General features: G+C 44.7%; 2 protein-coding genes across 8 annotated transcripts; one reads left to right on the top strand and one right to left on the bottom strand.

The window, feature by feature from the left end:
* Nucleotides 1-80: 80 nt before the first annotated feature.
* Nucleotides 81-11,076, top strand: LOC116434720 (excitatory amino acid transporter 1). Of its 5 annotated transcripts, none has more exons than XM_031993348.2 (8): nucleotides 81-725; nucleotides 5,596-5,801; nucleotides 6,995-7,395; nucleotides 7,476-7,670; nucleotides 7,745-7,928; nucleotides 8,116-8,544; nucleotides 8,629-8,763; nucleotides 8,834-11,076. In XM_031993348.2, exons 2-8 carry the CDS (start codon nucleotides 5,782-5,784, stop codon nucleotides 8,979-8,981), a joined length of 1,512 nt encoding a protein of 503 aa, XP_031849208.1. In that variant the 5' UTR covers nucleotides 81-725; nucleotides 5,596-5,781; the 3' UTR covers nucleotides 8,982-11,076. The 5 variants fall into 5 exon arrangements, with proteins under 5 accessions (XP_031849208.1, XP_031849207.1, XP_076222776.1 ...); XM_031993347.2 differs by having other exon boundaries at nucleotides 5,593-5,801; XM_031993350.2 differs by lacking the exon at nucleotides 81-725 and adding an exon at nucleotides 4,849-5,320.
* LOC116434719 (peroxisomal N(1)-acetyl-spermine/spermidine oxidase) lies at nucleotides 11,071-14,820 on the bottom strand. Of its 3 annotated transcripts, none has more exons than XM_031993346.2 (4): nucleotides 14,448-14,820; nucleotides 14,187-14,380; nucleotides 13,193-13,733; nucleotides 11,071-13,115 (listed from the first exon to the last, which is right to left on the bottom strand). In XM_031993346.2, the coding sequence occupies exons 2-4, from the start codon at nucleotides 14,368-14,370 to the stop codon at nucleotides 12,281-12,283; spliced, it is 1,560 nt and encodes a 519-aa protein (XP_031849206.1). In that variant the 5' UTR covers nucleotides 14,371-14,380; nucleotides 14,448-14,820; the 3' UTR covers nucleotides 11,071-12,280. The 3 variants fall into 3 exon arrangements, with proteins under 3 accessions (XP_031849206.1, XP_031849205.1, XP_031849204.1); XM_031993345.2 differs by having other exon boundaries at nucleotides 14,470-14,818; XM_031993344.2 differs by having other exon boundaries at nucleotides 14,482-14,815.
* Between the last annotated feature and the right edge of the window lie 25 nt (nucleotides 14,821-14,845).

Here is a 14,845-nt window from a genome sequence, read left to right as displayed (position 1 = left end):
TGGTCAGCTGGCTCAGTAGCATCGCGCCATCCGCTCTCTTTCTGAAAGTTCAGCCCGACTACTTCCGCTTAACCGTATAAAAGGGGGAACTGCGCAAACGGAATATGGAATATGGAATATGGAATATGGAATATGGAATAAGGAATAAGGAATATGGAATATGGAAATGCGTTGGAACGGACAAGAGGACTCGCGATATTTCAATTTCGACTATAATTTCAATCGGGCGGCCAACGAAATATCCGAGAGACGAGCGAGGAGAGACGGGAGATGCTCGCTGCGCAGAGCAGATCCAGCTCGAGTAGCGACGCGTGATTGGTGAAATCGGCGGGTTCAGTTTCGCGGGGACCAACGATGTCCCGCGACTCGGAGAATTCGCTGGTTTCCCACCACTCCTCGGGTTCCCCACCACCCGCGCGCTTTTCGAATGCTCAGCTCGAATCACACACTCTCCGTGGTGACACAGTCCCGCCACTGTCATTGCACGGTGTACATGAAAGAAGCGTGGTAGAACCAGTGAATCGGCGTGTGCGCACGTCATTTTTCTGCTCACTGACGCTAAAACGCGCCTGTACTCGTTTATCCGGTAAACACCTACGACCGTACCGAGATTTCTAATCTCTCTCGCTCTTTTCGTCTCGAGCGGAATCGGTGCGTGCTTACTGTCCACACGGAGTGTCCTTTTCCGAATAAACGAACGAAAACCACCGAGAAAACTGTCCGAGGTAAGAACCTTTATTTTCCAAATATTTTCTATTTTCCATTGTCCATTTTCCATTCTTTTCTACTAATCGTCGGACGATTGATTATTCTCGGTGAATCCTGCAAGATCGCGGGGTTCGAGAGGGGCGCGTGGTTGCTCGCGACGATACACGGCGTGGTTCACTCGAGGAGTACACGCGCATTTCAACTTGAAGCTCTATGGATTTCTGTCGAGTATAGATTCTAGCTGCTGTCGGAACTCGCGCGATCAAACGGATCATCCGCCAATGTAATTTCGTTTACGCTCCTGTTCCTTTGATTTCGCGCATTCGGATATCTGATTCCGGTGAACCGAATGGCACAACACGCTCTCGTAATCGCATCTCGGACGCGTCGAATGAATAACGGATAATCGTCTACGAATTGCAGAGACGATGGACTAAACGCTTACATAACAAATGCGTTTGTTGCGACGTTCTATAATAGAGCCCCAGAGAAATATCGAATTCGTGTTTGACGCGATATTGTTGTTCCAAGATCTATTTCTTTCAAGGTGATACACATGTATGCGTCTACAACATTGTAGCGCTCGTTTCGATCTGTCGTCCGTTGAAACGGACGGGACGGGATGGGACGGGACGGGATGGGACGGGACGAGATGAGACGAAACGAAACGAAACGAAACGAAACGAAACGAAACGAAACGAAACGAAACGAAACGAAACGAAACGAAACGAAACGAAACCCGTTGGCGCCCATTAATTTCGTTTTGTTGCGTCTCGAATTGTTCGTATCGCTTCCTATGCGACGCTATATCTGATTTCAGGAATACGAGAGCTAACCGACATTGCTCTACGAACACTTGCTTCTCTTAACCGCATTTCGCGCGTAGCACGCACAGTCGACGCAGTTCTTGCGAAAATTTCTAGGAATTTCCGATTTTTCCACAGTTTACTTGTTCAATCGATATTCCTAATTCCATTCGGGGCCGAAATTCTCGTGTAATGCTGCGAAATAAGAAAAATAATGTTGGACCAATGGTGTCGCGCGTCGTTCGAAACACGCGATAATCGGCAATTGCACATTTTACTGAAATGCTCGAGTACTTCGGTTAACAGGACCGTAAAATTCGTTAACGAGGTGTAAAATTGTAAAATTGTCAAATTGTCAAATTGAAGATGGTCCGTCGAGTTCGAAGGCGAAAATTAAACGGAATTGGCTAATTCGTGTTTCCCACGAAACCGTAATGGTTTCACGCTCGCTTAAATGAGAAACGATCGAGAGAGAGCTCACCAATCGGCGATCTCGACAAGTTGTTCTAAAAACAAACTACTTCTACCGTGCAACGGTGCAACAGTGCAACAGTGCAACAGTGCAACAGTGCAACAGTGCAACACTCCGGAAAGGTTTGCACGGATCCGGCGCACCTGCGCAGAACGGCGATGCCGCTTTGCTCGTTTTGCGCGGGAGAATTGCCGACGACGCGCCAACCGTCCAATCGTCCTCGAAAATCAATGAAAAGGATCGTTTTACAACGACGATTTTCCTTCTAACCACGGATGGATCGATAATTTTGATATTTCGTCTTGGACAGTTTCGATTCCGATCCACGAGTCGTCGAATTGTTTCGAACGAAGCCACGCACCGCACGGAACGGAAGTTTCCTCGCGAGACGGAATTTTCGATACTTTGATTTTTGCGCCGGCACCCAATCGACTCGCAGCGGACACGTAAATTGGCCTTTGAAAGTGTAGCACGATAATGCTCATTCATTTATATTGCATAAAATACCCCCGCAACCACGAATTACCGGCAATTTAATGAACTATTATGGAACCGACGGCGTGACGCAATCGGCGTCATCGATGATACACAAGCGGACGATGGGATCGGAACGTGGGCGGAAACTGTTTGGTTCCGATCGCCTTTTGTGATCGCCAGAGAATTTCGCGAGCCGATCCACCGTTCCACCGTCTCGCCGCGTAGAACCGAGTCGTACTCGAGCAGCGCGCGTACCCGATGAATATTCAAAGGCTGTGTTGCCTTGAAGTAGAATCAACCTGTTACCTAACACTCGATATTTCAACTTTACCAGTTGTTTATTACCTTGTCGATCGGCAGTTCTTAACCTGTTTGAACGCGCCGTCGGTTTACCGCTACTCTATTCTTTCTCGTAGCAAAGATGTTGCGCTGCTCTATAGTTACTTGGACTCTTTCTTTTCGAGCCCTCTGAAGAGTGCTCGAGAAGATTAAATGGTTTTTATCGTTGATTAAATCGTCGCGTCGAGTCCCGCGTTTATGGAGTCGCGTTACGAATAACGAATGGCATAACGAATTCGCGGCGTTGTCTAATTGCGCGCAAGAGCGTTCGCGTGAACGAACAATTGTTTAGCCCACGATTCCGTTTCTCTGGTTCTCCTCCTTTCCGTCTTCGAGAAGCGACGCGCCTCTGTGTCTTTGGCGACTTGTTCCAGAGCCGAAATGCTCCATTCCTGATTTCTTCTTGTAAAATTATTCGAAGCACGCGGACGAACCGACGTACTCGAGGTGCCTGGGAAACAATTTGCACAAGAGAGATGGAGCGATGGCGAGAAATCGAAATTCTCCAACTCTCCTCTCCGTTGAACGCGAGCTCTCTTAGCTCTCGTCCGGCCATTGCTGATCGTTTCTACTTGTCGTATTCGCCGGGACACGTGCGCCGCGGCGGCGCGACCGATACACATTTCTCGAGTAAACTCTTTCGTTCGAAATGCCCTTGTGAACCGGCGTAGAAGCCTGTATCTAATCGGAAACTGAAATAGTCCCTGTGACCTAACCCGAAACTCTCTCCCTTGAAAGGGTTAAACTTAAAGGGCTGAAAGTAACCGCGACAACGAAACGTAAGTGGGTCACTTTTACGACCCGACGTCCGATTCCGCGTCGAGAGTTTGAGAGGAAGAAAGCAAAGTGTTATTCGGGCTAAAAGGCGACCCTCTTTTCGCTGGCCAGCGAAAAGCCGCGAACCGCGAAATTCAAAGAGTTCGGAAACGTTGCGTCTGCGATGGGACGAAACGCGCCGCCTCTCGAAGGAGATCGTTCTCTTCGAGTGTGTCGGGAGATACCGTGTTTCAGGCCGCCAATCGTAATCGCGGAAGTGTATCGCGCTAGGGTTCAGCCAAGTACACACGTACCTGACTAATTATCAAAGTCATTTCTCCCTCGAGTTGCGCCACTTTCGATCGAGTACGCGTGTACCCGGCCGATTCGTTGATTTTTCCCATCCGCGCGGTACAAGTTTTCGAACGTTCGAACCGTACCGAAAAGAAAGAAACGCTGTTGGCCAACCTTAGCGGTTACGAGGATTTCGAGGATGTAGTTATTTATTAGCCGCTAGAAATTGAATGAAATCCTAGGAAAAGACCAATTTCGCCGTCGTACTGTACAAGCCCGAAAAGCTCGGAAAGCTCGGAAAGAGTTTCGCCGATAACTCGGTCAAGAGAAAGAAGTTTTCTCGATGCCGGGCCGTGCGCGTGGGCGAGGGTCGTGGAACACGGTCTGGGACGTCGGAGGAAGAGGAGTTTAGTACAAGTCGGAAGGAAGGGATCTGCAGCGTATCAGAGGAAGGGCGCGAGAGCGTTCTCTCCCGTGTCATGTACACTGTACACGGTACAGGGACCAGCGACCGGCGGTCGGGGAGCGGGCAGTCGGAGAGAAAGAGAGAAAGAGGGAAAGAGAGAAAGAGAAAGAGACGGTAGCAACCGTCGAACAATAGACCCATAACCCGGTGCTCCCGATGGGGTCGTGGGTCGGCCGTCGCGTATTTGTAACGTATCTGACGATGATAGGCCGTCACGGCAGGAAGAGATCGTCGCTGGGGGATCGCCATAGCTAATCGTACCACCCAAGGTGGCACAGATTGAGAGCTTTATCAGCACACATCCTCTCCTCGCCGGGCGCACCGGCGAAGCAGCGTCGAAAGCTGGTTCGCGTGTACCTAACGTTGCCGCTCTATTAAACGATCAACGTCGTACGCTCGCTTCTCGCTGTCCGTTCGGCTCCTCCTCCTCCTCCTCCTCTCTCTCTCTCTCTCGATCTCGATCTCGATCTCGAACTTGGGAGCAACGAACCTGTCGCGCTTTTCATCGTTCTTTAAGAGTTCCGCTCGCGAGATACGATCCCGAGAGCAGAGTCCCGTGCCCGCAACGAGAGCAGGCGGCCCAACGTCCGAGGCTTCCGGCCGTTCACGATCCATCGGGTCCGACGCGTTGAAAGTTTCCCTGCTCTAAAGTAGTGTTCCGGTCGAGAGTCGTTATATCCCTCTCGTCGAGTCCCGACGCGATGCGACGGAAGAAATCCGCTGGCCCTCGATCTTTCGGTTTCGTAGTCGCGCCGCCGGTGCCGCGCGTCGACGAGCGTCCCGTGCGGCCGAGCCGAGAACGCCGGAAACCGTAGCACCGCGTAACAGTGCGCCGGGGTAAATCACCGGCAACCAAAAGTGATACGCGTCGCGCAGTGTCTCCTCGAAGAATTCGGAGAGCAGCTCGCCTTTCGCTTTGATTCCCGTTTGCGACGGTTCGATGAAATTCATGGCAAACCACACGAATCGATCGTTGAACCTGTTCACCGTTGAATTTCTCCGGTAAGCGTTGTTCGCCCGCCGAGTATCCTGTTTCCATTTGGCCAGCAACATGGCCGCGACACGACATGACGGGTTTTCTTGTTCGAGTAAAAGAAACTAATCTCAGGCTTAATATCGTTCTTCCTAGATTGATCGTGAATCGATCGTGAATCGATCGTGAATCGATCGTGAATCGATCGCGAATCGATCGCGTCCGAGTCGAAGAAGATGAAACGGATCGGTTTTTCTTCCCCGTCTCTGTATTTTGCCGTTTTCTTTTGTTGTTCCGTCAGAAGAATTCAGAAGCGAGAAGAGGCGGAGGAAGGAGGTTCCGAAGAAGGCTGGTTGCGAGTGGATTAACCGATTTTCTTCCGGCCGACTGGGACCAACGCTCTATGCGAACGGCCGATCATCGTCTTTCGTCGTGACGCGAGGCCAACGCCAGATAAACGTAGAACATCAGGGGGACCGCCGGTGCCGTCATGGAAGTCGCTACCGAACTGTACGTAACGAGAGCATCTTCGCTTTACCTTTAACGCGACTGGTCGCGACAAACGGTCTTTATTTAACGCGCTTCTCGACCGGCTGGAAATCGAGCCGTTTACGCTTGTGGCTCCAAGTCGAACCGATATATTTCTCTTTCCGCAAACTTGGAAAACATAGTTGTCGCGTTGTCATCGGAATCCTCTTTATTCGAGTCCACTTTAATCGTGTTTATACTCTTTCGAGAATCGTCCGAGAAGAAATGGCCATTATGTTCGAAAATCTAATATAAACAAAGCAAAGTTGTCGCTGCGGCGCGCGTCGAGTGGCACGGCCCGCCGAAACGAGCGTAGAAAGCACGATTTGATAATTGCCGAATAGGTTCGGACGAATCACGGGCGAACCACGGACGAACCACGGGCAACGTGGCCTTGACGAATCTTTCTCGATCAACGAGGAATTTCGAGAGTGCGACCGCGGTCGGAACTTACTTTCGGAGGAGCATCGCGGAAACGCTCGGACATTCTCGAAAATTCCCTTCGAAGGAATCTGTAACATAGTCGCGGAAATGGAGACATCGACGAACCGTTTAAATCGAATAGAATCAAAGATGCAAAGCAACACGCACCGTTAAGCGTGTCTCGAGCGATTATTTAACTCGATTAGATTAGATCGGAAGGCTGTCCTTTCCGCTGAGGCGCTCAGAGAAACGTGCGCGGCGGGGATACGACGATCGCGGTTTCCTATGCGACGGTACCAAAACTTTTTAGTCGTTTGTCGACTTATCATTGGATCGTCGACTTATTATCGTATTTATCATTGGAACGTATCCCACGAGAGAAACGTAACTGATCTCGGTTTTCTTGGCAGGAACGCAACACGATTCTCAACGTTGTTTTCCTCAACGCTCGCATCTTTCGTATCTTTCGTATCTGGTTATTAGTCGAGGGAATTGACGGCGTTGCAATTGACGTGTCTCGTTGACACCGTTAAAGGATTAACTCTCGCAATTAACCCCTTAGCTGGTGCAAGCACAGCTGTCTCTCGGCTAGACGGTTTTCTTCCTGACAACCGTTGGACGCGAGTGTTGCGAGTGTTGCGAGTGTTGCGTAACGCGAAACACCTATCGCGGCAAGGAACATTAATATAACGACAACGCTCGCTCGTCTTATTCCCTATAGTTGCGAATGAACCGATTCGGTGTTGTTGCAGATCACCTCTGTCAGGGTCCGACGCGCAATGCAAAATTGCGGAAAGGACCTCGTACTATCCCCAAGATCCAAACAAAAGGCCAAAGACCAGACAAGAGCGGATTCGATCTTGCTTGAGACACAACTCTTTGACCATTCTGACTGTTGGCGGGGTTGTCGGTGGGGTGATTCTTGGCATCGTATTGAGAAGCACGAGGACGCAAGGATGGACGCCCCGTGAGATCATGTACATCAATTATATCGGAGATTTGTTTCTAAGAATGTTGAAAAGCTTGATCCTGCCGCTGATCATATCCAGCTTGGTCTCCGCCATTGGATCCCTCGATCTATCCCTCAGTGGCAGGATCGGTGCTCGAGCTATCACGTATTACATGGTTACCACCATCAGTGCCGTAATATTAGGTCGGTGAGAGAAGACGACGAGAAGACGAATCGTTGCGGAAAAATATACGTATGGTATATATTATCGATTCGATTTGCAGGTATTATTTTAGTGATCACCGTTCAGCCGGGTGTAGGAAATAATCCAAACGTTAAGACAAAAGCACCCCCGCAGAATGTCTCGACTATCGACACGCTAATGGACTTGATTAGGAACATGTTCCCTCCGAATCTGGTGGAGGCTTGCATCTCTCAGCACAGAACGGAAATGCAGAAACCGGAGAATGCCAGTTCAGGTGAATGTCGGAAAGTTCCGAGGTCTGCCGAGTCTCGGATCTCGCATCAGTCTGAACACAGTTGTTTTCGACAGCCAACATGGACGACTGGGAACCGGTACAGAAGAGCGTCTCTGGAACCAACATTATGGGTCTGGTTGTCTTTGCCACTGCTCTAGGCATTACTTTGGGAAAGATGGAGGAAACGGGGAAGCCACTGCTCTACTTCTTCGAGTCTTTGTCGGGCGCGATGATGTTGATAACTCACTGGGTTATTTGGTAAATTGGCATTCGATGAAACTGTGGAGCCTAATATTCCTATAATATTCCTATAATAAATATTCCTATAATATTCCTTTAATAAATATTCCTATAATATTCCTATAATAAATATTCCTATAATATTCCTACGATATTCCGTAGCCGCAACTTCGAACGCTATAAATTCAATCGTCTTGCCTTCCAGGTTATCACCTGTGGGTGTATTGTTTTTAGTAGCTGCCAAGATTACCGAGATGCAGTCGCTGGACGAAGTGGTCGCTCAACTTGGAATGTACTTTTTAACTGTCTTGATTGGCCTGTTCATACATGGATTTATAGTCCTACCTATTTTATATTTTCTGATAACAAAGAGAAACCCGTATGTCTATATATCTAATATGGCGCAAGCTTTGGTCACTGCTTTCGGCACATCGTCGAGCTCCGCCACTCTTCCCATTGCCATCAATTGTCTGGAGGAGAATAACAATGTCGATCCACGGATTACCAGATTCGTTTTGCCGATAGGCGCTACCATTAACATGGACGGCACAGCTCTGTACGAGGCTGTCGCTGCAATTTTCATAGCGCAAGTTCGCCAAGTCAGCCTCAGTTTTGGACAATTGGTAGCCGTTAGGTGAGCGGAATCTCCAACCGAAACCTCTGAAAACTGTCGAAACTCTGAAAAAGCTGAAAAAGCTGAAAACACTCTGCGTTGCAGTATCACAGCGACTGCTGCCAGTATCGGAGCGGCTGGAATTCCACAGGCCGGCCTGGTCACGATGGTAATGGTTCTAGACACGGTTCGCCTTCCAGCCGATGATGTCTTCCTGGTGATCGCGGTTGATTGGTTGTTGTAAGTTCTCAGGTTCGTACATGCCAAAGATAGAATACATATATTGACATGCGTGTTCCGACTTCCGCAGAGATCGCTGTAGGACAACGGTGAATGTGGTCGGTGACTCTCTTGGAGCAGGAATAGTGAATTACTTGAGTAGAAACGAGCTGGCTTCTTTGCCCCATAACGCACAGTCGCAGAACGGCGGAGACCACCACACCTCGACGTCTATATGAAATTAGAGTGTCGGCGAACCTCATCGAAATTCCTTTACGACTCTCTCGATTAATTCTACGACACTGCACGTTCACGCTACGCAACAATCGCTCGATTAAACGTACGGAAAACTTAACACGCGTAATAGCTCTCTTAAACCAGCAATAACATATATATCTGCTACCTTCGAGTTATCGAATATCCCCTCTCCCTCTCAAGTAACTCTCTTTCACGAGACTTTTAGGTGCGACAACTATTGTTTTATATTTAATCTTGTTCGGTTAAAGTACAAAACGATCCAATGATCCGATCATGTTTTAATGGTCGTTTCCAGTAGCAACTGCTAACTCGAATGACAATAATTGATAGCGTAAGATTGCGTGGCATACGCACACGCGGACATTCCGAAGCATCATAAAATACGATTTTATTGTGAAATACCTTGTTCTCGAATAGAGTCCTATTTACTCGATGGAATTAGATGGAATTAGATGGAATTTTATGGAATTTTATGGAATTTTATGGAATTTTATGGAATTTTATGGAATATCGTAGGAAATCCTCCTTTCCAATGAATATTCTGTACACTTGCGTTGATGCGTTGTATAGAAAATAGTACTAGGGACACTACGAACGCGTTACTGCCTAAACGTTCGAATTTCTTTCAACAGTGTTATCTATTATCTTCCCATTTCCGAATAGCTTGCGTATTTGCCGAGAATGCGATCGTTATTCGAAGCGATAGAAATTTTCTAGTAAATAGCCGAGCTGTACAACACGCGATTCTCAAGTATTCGAGTATTCAAGATTCTCATTGCTCGATGCCAACCGGCTGTTTCTATACACGCTTCCGAATGTAAACTGGTGCGCCCTTTCCGAAATCTTGTCTCGAAGAATGTGTGCCTTACGTTCGGAAGCTTGGATATTAACGCATCCAATTGCGAATCGAATCGAATCGAATCGAATCGAATCGAATCGAATCGAATTCTTTTAGAGGCAGTATTAGTAGGGTGTACCGATAAATTATCAGTCGAACACGCGAATACACTCACTATATTAAAAGTTGTCTTCCATTAATGTATATTATCTATATAACTATTAAAACTTATCGTTAGTCGAAACATCAAATAGTTGAACAAGTGTGAAATTTATTGTTATCACTTCCGGGAATCGTGAAAGCGATAATATGAATCTGTTATATAAATGTGTTCAGTTTTTCATAGTATTATTTGCTGAGAAATGCAGGAAAGAAGTCGTTAAAAGTTATTAATATAAATAAAAATATTAAGATATTCGGTATCTTATTGTAATGCTTTACTAATATACTATTTAGAAGAAGAAGAGTGTTCCCTGAATGGAAAAAACTACAAAACTATTTTACTCGTCGATCATGAATATCATGAAAAATTTATTATTTATATATATATATATATATAAATAATAAATTATATATATATATTAATATTAATTTATGCAGTTACATGGGTGCATGCGATGAATGTAACTGAACAGTCAACTTGTATTTTTAACTTACTCATTCTACTACACTTTACATAGACATCGATTAATCGTGTACTGCAATATATTTATACGTCTTCAAAAGGCAGCATGTGTGTATTTCGATCTAATGTCGATAATCGGAAAAAATTGATAAGAACGTTATCAAAAGTCAGTTGTCGAATATGTGGTTTGAAAAATATGTTACTCTTTGAAAAGATATACTCGAGAACAAATGGAATTGTATAGCTCATTTTACACGACGTGTATCGAGTAGAATTTGTACAGTACGCGAGTTAGCTTTCCTCTAAACTTATTTGAAATTTCAAAGGGTAAGGAATGTGCGAATTTAAACTTCGGCGAAGCTAACGTACAGCACAGTTCTTCTGAATAAATCAAATATTATTGTTATTAATCTCGTGAATCGATGTACAGTAAGAAATTCTACAAATGTGAAATTTTACAAATAGAATTTATGTACCTGTATGTATTTAAGTATGTAATGCCATAGTTGCTTAACGATATGCTGTATAATATTTATTTGTACAATAAATGTACAAACTGATGTAACGATAAAAATATTGCTTATCTCGAAATAAAACTGAATCTCTACATAGACGATTTGATTTGAACACAAGATTAAAATATTAAAATAATATTCTCTTCCGAGTGGGATGTTCCGCTGTGTACAGGTTCGTGTAAAACGTCAAAGAATTATTTAAGGTAATTACTGAAAATTATTTATTTTAGTTATAGTACTATCTGTGCATAATATAACATTTCTTTTTGTTTCATCAATTATCCCTCAATTTGCGCTATCATGAATTAAGATTAAGTGGCAGTTAGAGAAAAATAAATACATATACAGTTGGTATTTCATTATTAGAAAAAGAAAAACTTACTTTCTGAAAGTATCAAATGTACATAGCAAAGTAATAATTGCTGCAAATGTTTCTATCACATATTCAACGGAAATTCACCGTTTCAAGGCTTTCTATTCTGTTCGTTTAATTACAAAACAACACGTGCTACATCGATTAGCACAGTGTGGGTCGGTTATTGGGTTAAAATTAAACAAAGAATCGCAGATGTAAGAATTATTTAAAACTAAATCGCTCGAGGCAATATGACTAGACGAATCGCACGTTTCTCCTAATACTTGCACGTGTAAACATGTTTCGAAAGAAAATGCAGAATCGAAGGAATGCTAATCTCTCGTTAGAATAAAAACTCCTGTCACTTGGGATCTGTTGCAAATGTTTGGAAAGTTTCTGCTACAACGCGCGTGTAACGATAACCGATGCCTTTCAGTTTGTACAGAAATATTTCTCTTTCATTCCCATCTCGTTTCTATTCTCGCCGAGTAAAGCCTCGACTGATACAATAATAATATATATCGTAAGACCATCGTAATCAATTTCTTGCAAACGACAATGAATTTCTCTAAAATAAAAAGCACTTTCTGCATTTCATTTCATTCGATTTGATTTCGTTAACAGGATTACTCACCAGAAACACAACATACGAGTAGTAGTAACATTCTGTATCTTCTTTCGTGAAAGAAAAAAAGAAAAAGAAGAAAAAGAAGAAAAAGAAGAAAAAGAAGAAGAGTCTTAGACAGGCGTTGTTCTTATGTACATAACGGAAAGAATATTCGCTATGATATTTACAAAATAAACAGAGTTTAGGAATTTCGCGTTTAATACTAAATACCTAGAGAAATCACAATTATCGCCTCGCGACAGTGTGGAAAATATTGTTCGTAACCGTCAGTAGTAAATTGTGCTCGATAGGTGTGTAGAGTTTCTGTCCTTCTCTGGTATTAATTCAGCGAGATCCCTTGTATCCACGAGCTGAGGTCGTTCGTGTCTTCGCAGCTGAGGCTCAGCGAGTTCTTATCGTTCTTGCTCGATTCCAGGAGTGCTTGAGCAGCGGTTCGGCCGGTTAAATAGGCGCCGTGCACTGTACTGTAAAAGGAAGAATGCGTGTGCTCGCCGGCAAACGCTACGACGATCTTCGACGGGTCGTCCTGTTGCTTGATAGGCTCGGCTAAACGATTAATGTCCGACTGACTCGCGCCAATGGCCATCGCGGTGTACGAGCCGCGCGTGTACGGTTGCGCGTGCCAGGAGGTGTGGATGCAATTCTTTGGCGCCGGCACGTACGGGTCGTTCAGAAATTTCCTCAGTATCGACGTGCACGCATCCGCTACCTCCGTTGCGCTCAATTTTTCCATGTATTCCGCCGCTTTCCCCGATATCCATCCTAGCAACAACGTTTCCGAGATCTTGGTGAAAGAATAGATCTTCCGGAACCACGTTTTGCCGATGTCCTGCTTGTCCTCTTCCAATAATCGTCTATCGTCCCAGAGAAGCATCACTTCCGATATACCGGGGTTTAAAAAAGGTCGCTCGTATTCCAAAAATATCTTGTCTACGGTACCAAACAGTAATCTATTTATGGCTTCAAGCTTATAATTAGGTAAAGGTGGTTCGAATATATCGTTAGCTTTTTCCTTAAGAACTCCTAATGGCAATGTACAAATCACATGTTCCGTTAATATTCTCTTCCCATTCTCGCACTGCACTTCTATCAAACCATTCGAATTTAAACAGCTCTCGGAATTCTCCTCTTCGACGCACTTCTTCTTGTGCCACCTACGATCAACAGATTCTGTAATATGCCGGCCCTTTCAAATACGGAACTATCGTCGGAACAATGAAATTCTGTTTACCTAATTTTCGTTACAACGTGTCTGACGAGAATGCTGTTCTTTGGTATATGTTTAGCAACCGGTTCCAAAATAGCACTGTACCCATCCGGAAGACTAATGTTTCCACCTTGTAACTCTGCGTAAGAACCCATTTCCAAGAGATCGACGTCTTCCATACTATCACAGCCAGTAATACAAGTTTCCCTTTTAAGTAAACAATCGAACAATAATTGTCTAATTCTTCTCTCCTCTTCGGGCAGAGAGGATAAATAAATCTCAGCCTCTAATGCCACATGCGCGCCGACACTGTTTATTCCATCCGGAGGGCTATAAGGGCTTAGAAAATACTCTTCGCATCGTCTTAAAAAACATATATAAGCTTCATAGATTTCTTGCAGGACTGGAAACGACAATTGCTTCCCATCTTCCGTAGCTGCTACAACTTTATGAGGCCTCGGTACACGTACGATATCTATTAGTCCATTCGCCATTGCCAATTCGAACATAGGATTCCCTAAAACTCCGTGGATCCAATTTGCTCCTAACTCAACTTTCTCATTGCCTAAAGTAAATTAAACATTTTTCCAGATCAAGTTTTATCGTGACGTCGAACATTTTCTTTCGAGAAACAAACAATTTTGAACTTGAAATAGGATTGGTCATCGTTGGAATTAGAAAATTAATAAATTTTTAATAAATTAATTTCATTAACCTTTGTTTCACTGTATCTTGTACACTTCCATATACTGGAAAGTCAGAGGAATTAGAATTTAACGAGTGTCACTATTTTTCTGATTGGTTTCACGGGAATTTGAATTTTATACGTACACAATCGGATATACCTGACTTGCACATCGGAATAACTCGTTGAAGGAATAGCAATGCGAATACCGTTTAAACTGTACGAATGACATTTATAGCATACGATGAATCTTTCAAAGAAAATCGACTAATCAAGATGTAAAATGAAACTTTCATTGGGAAAATTCGAGAATTAGGTTAAGCGGAAACTTACCGATTTTTAATGCTACGATACGACCACCTATACGACCTCGTGCCTCCACGATCAAGAAATCGGTTTCGTGGTTCTTCAACAAATGATTTGCCGCCGACAGTCCGGCCATTCCGGCTCCGATAATTAAAACCTTACATTTAACTTCATCATCCTCCGTCTTGTTCGTGGATTCCGCCATGATCATATCATATCAGCTGTCAACGATAAAGCGTACACGAACAGCTCATTAATTTTTATCTTTAGGGGATTTGACACGAATACCTCTCCATTTTGCCTTAAATACCGTGCATTGTACCTTCCAACCAAAACACGAGAAGGTTCTTGGTCAAATCACAATCAGAGAACTGTTCCCATTTTCTGTGTGTATAATCGAGAACAGCACGCACACACGGACGCGCGTACCGCGTACCGCGTACCGCACACAGCACACAGCACACAGCACACAGCACACAGCACACAGCACTCGCTCGCTCGCGCGTTGATTACGATCATTTCTACCGCATGATTTTTATTCGTTTGTTATTTGAAATTGACACGTTTCTTAGGCGCGTATCAATGAATTTTTAAACGGTAATTTCTTTGGTTCGTATCGAGAGCACTTGTCTAGGCTTGGCGGGAAAGGGGATGCGAATCGCGCGCGCGTTTCGAGAAATGGATTG

This window comes from Nomia melanderi, chromosome 4, assembly GCF_051020985.1.
Source record: "Nomia melanderi isolate GNS246 chromosome 4, iyNomMela1, whole genome shotgun sequence".
Classification (NCBI taxonomy): domain Eukaryota; kingdom Metazoa; phylum Arthropoda; class Insecta; order Hymenoptera; family Halictidae; genus Nomia; species Nomia melanderi.
Note: the sequence above shows the minus strand (reverse complement) of the source record. Positions and strands in the feature narration are given on the sequence as shown.

What these genes read in the sequence shown, in the direction of transcription:
- LOC116434719 (XM_031993346.2), bottom strand. Translation starts at nt 14,370, where the DNA reads ATGATCATGGCGGAATCCACGAACAAGACGGAGGATGATGAAGTTAAA. An exon ending in TATCGTAGCATTAAAAATCG is followed by an intron (nt 13,734 to 14,186) that starts GTAAGTTTCCGC and finishes AATTTACTTTAG; the next exon opens with GCAATGAGAAAGTTGAGTTA. An exon ending in CACGTTGTAACGAAAATTAG is followed by an intron (nt 13,116 to 13,192) that starts GTAAACAGAATT and finishes TGTTGATCGTAG; the next exon opens with GTGGCACAAGAAGAAGTGCG.
- LOC116434720 (XM_031993348.2), top strand. Translation starts at nt 5,782, where the DNA reads ATGGAAGTCGCTACCGAACT. An exon ending in CATCAGTGCCGTAATATTAG is followed by an intron (nt 7,396 to 7,475) that starts GTCGGTGAGAGA and finishes TTCGATTTGCAG; the next exon opens with GTATTATTTTAGTGATCACC. An exon ending in ATCGCGGTTGATTGGTTGTT is followed by an intron (nt 8,764 to 8,833) that starts GTAAGTTCTCAG and finishes CGACTTCCGCAG; the next exon opens with AGATCGCTGTAGGACAACGG.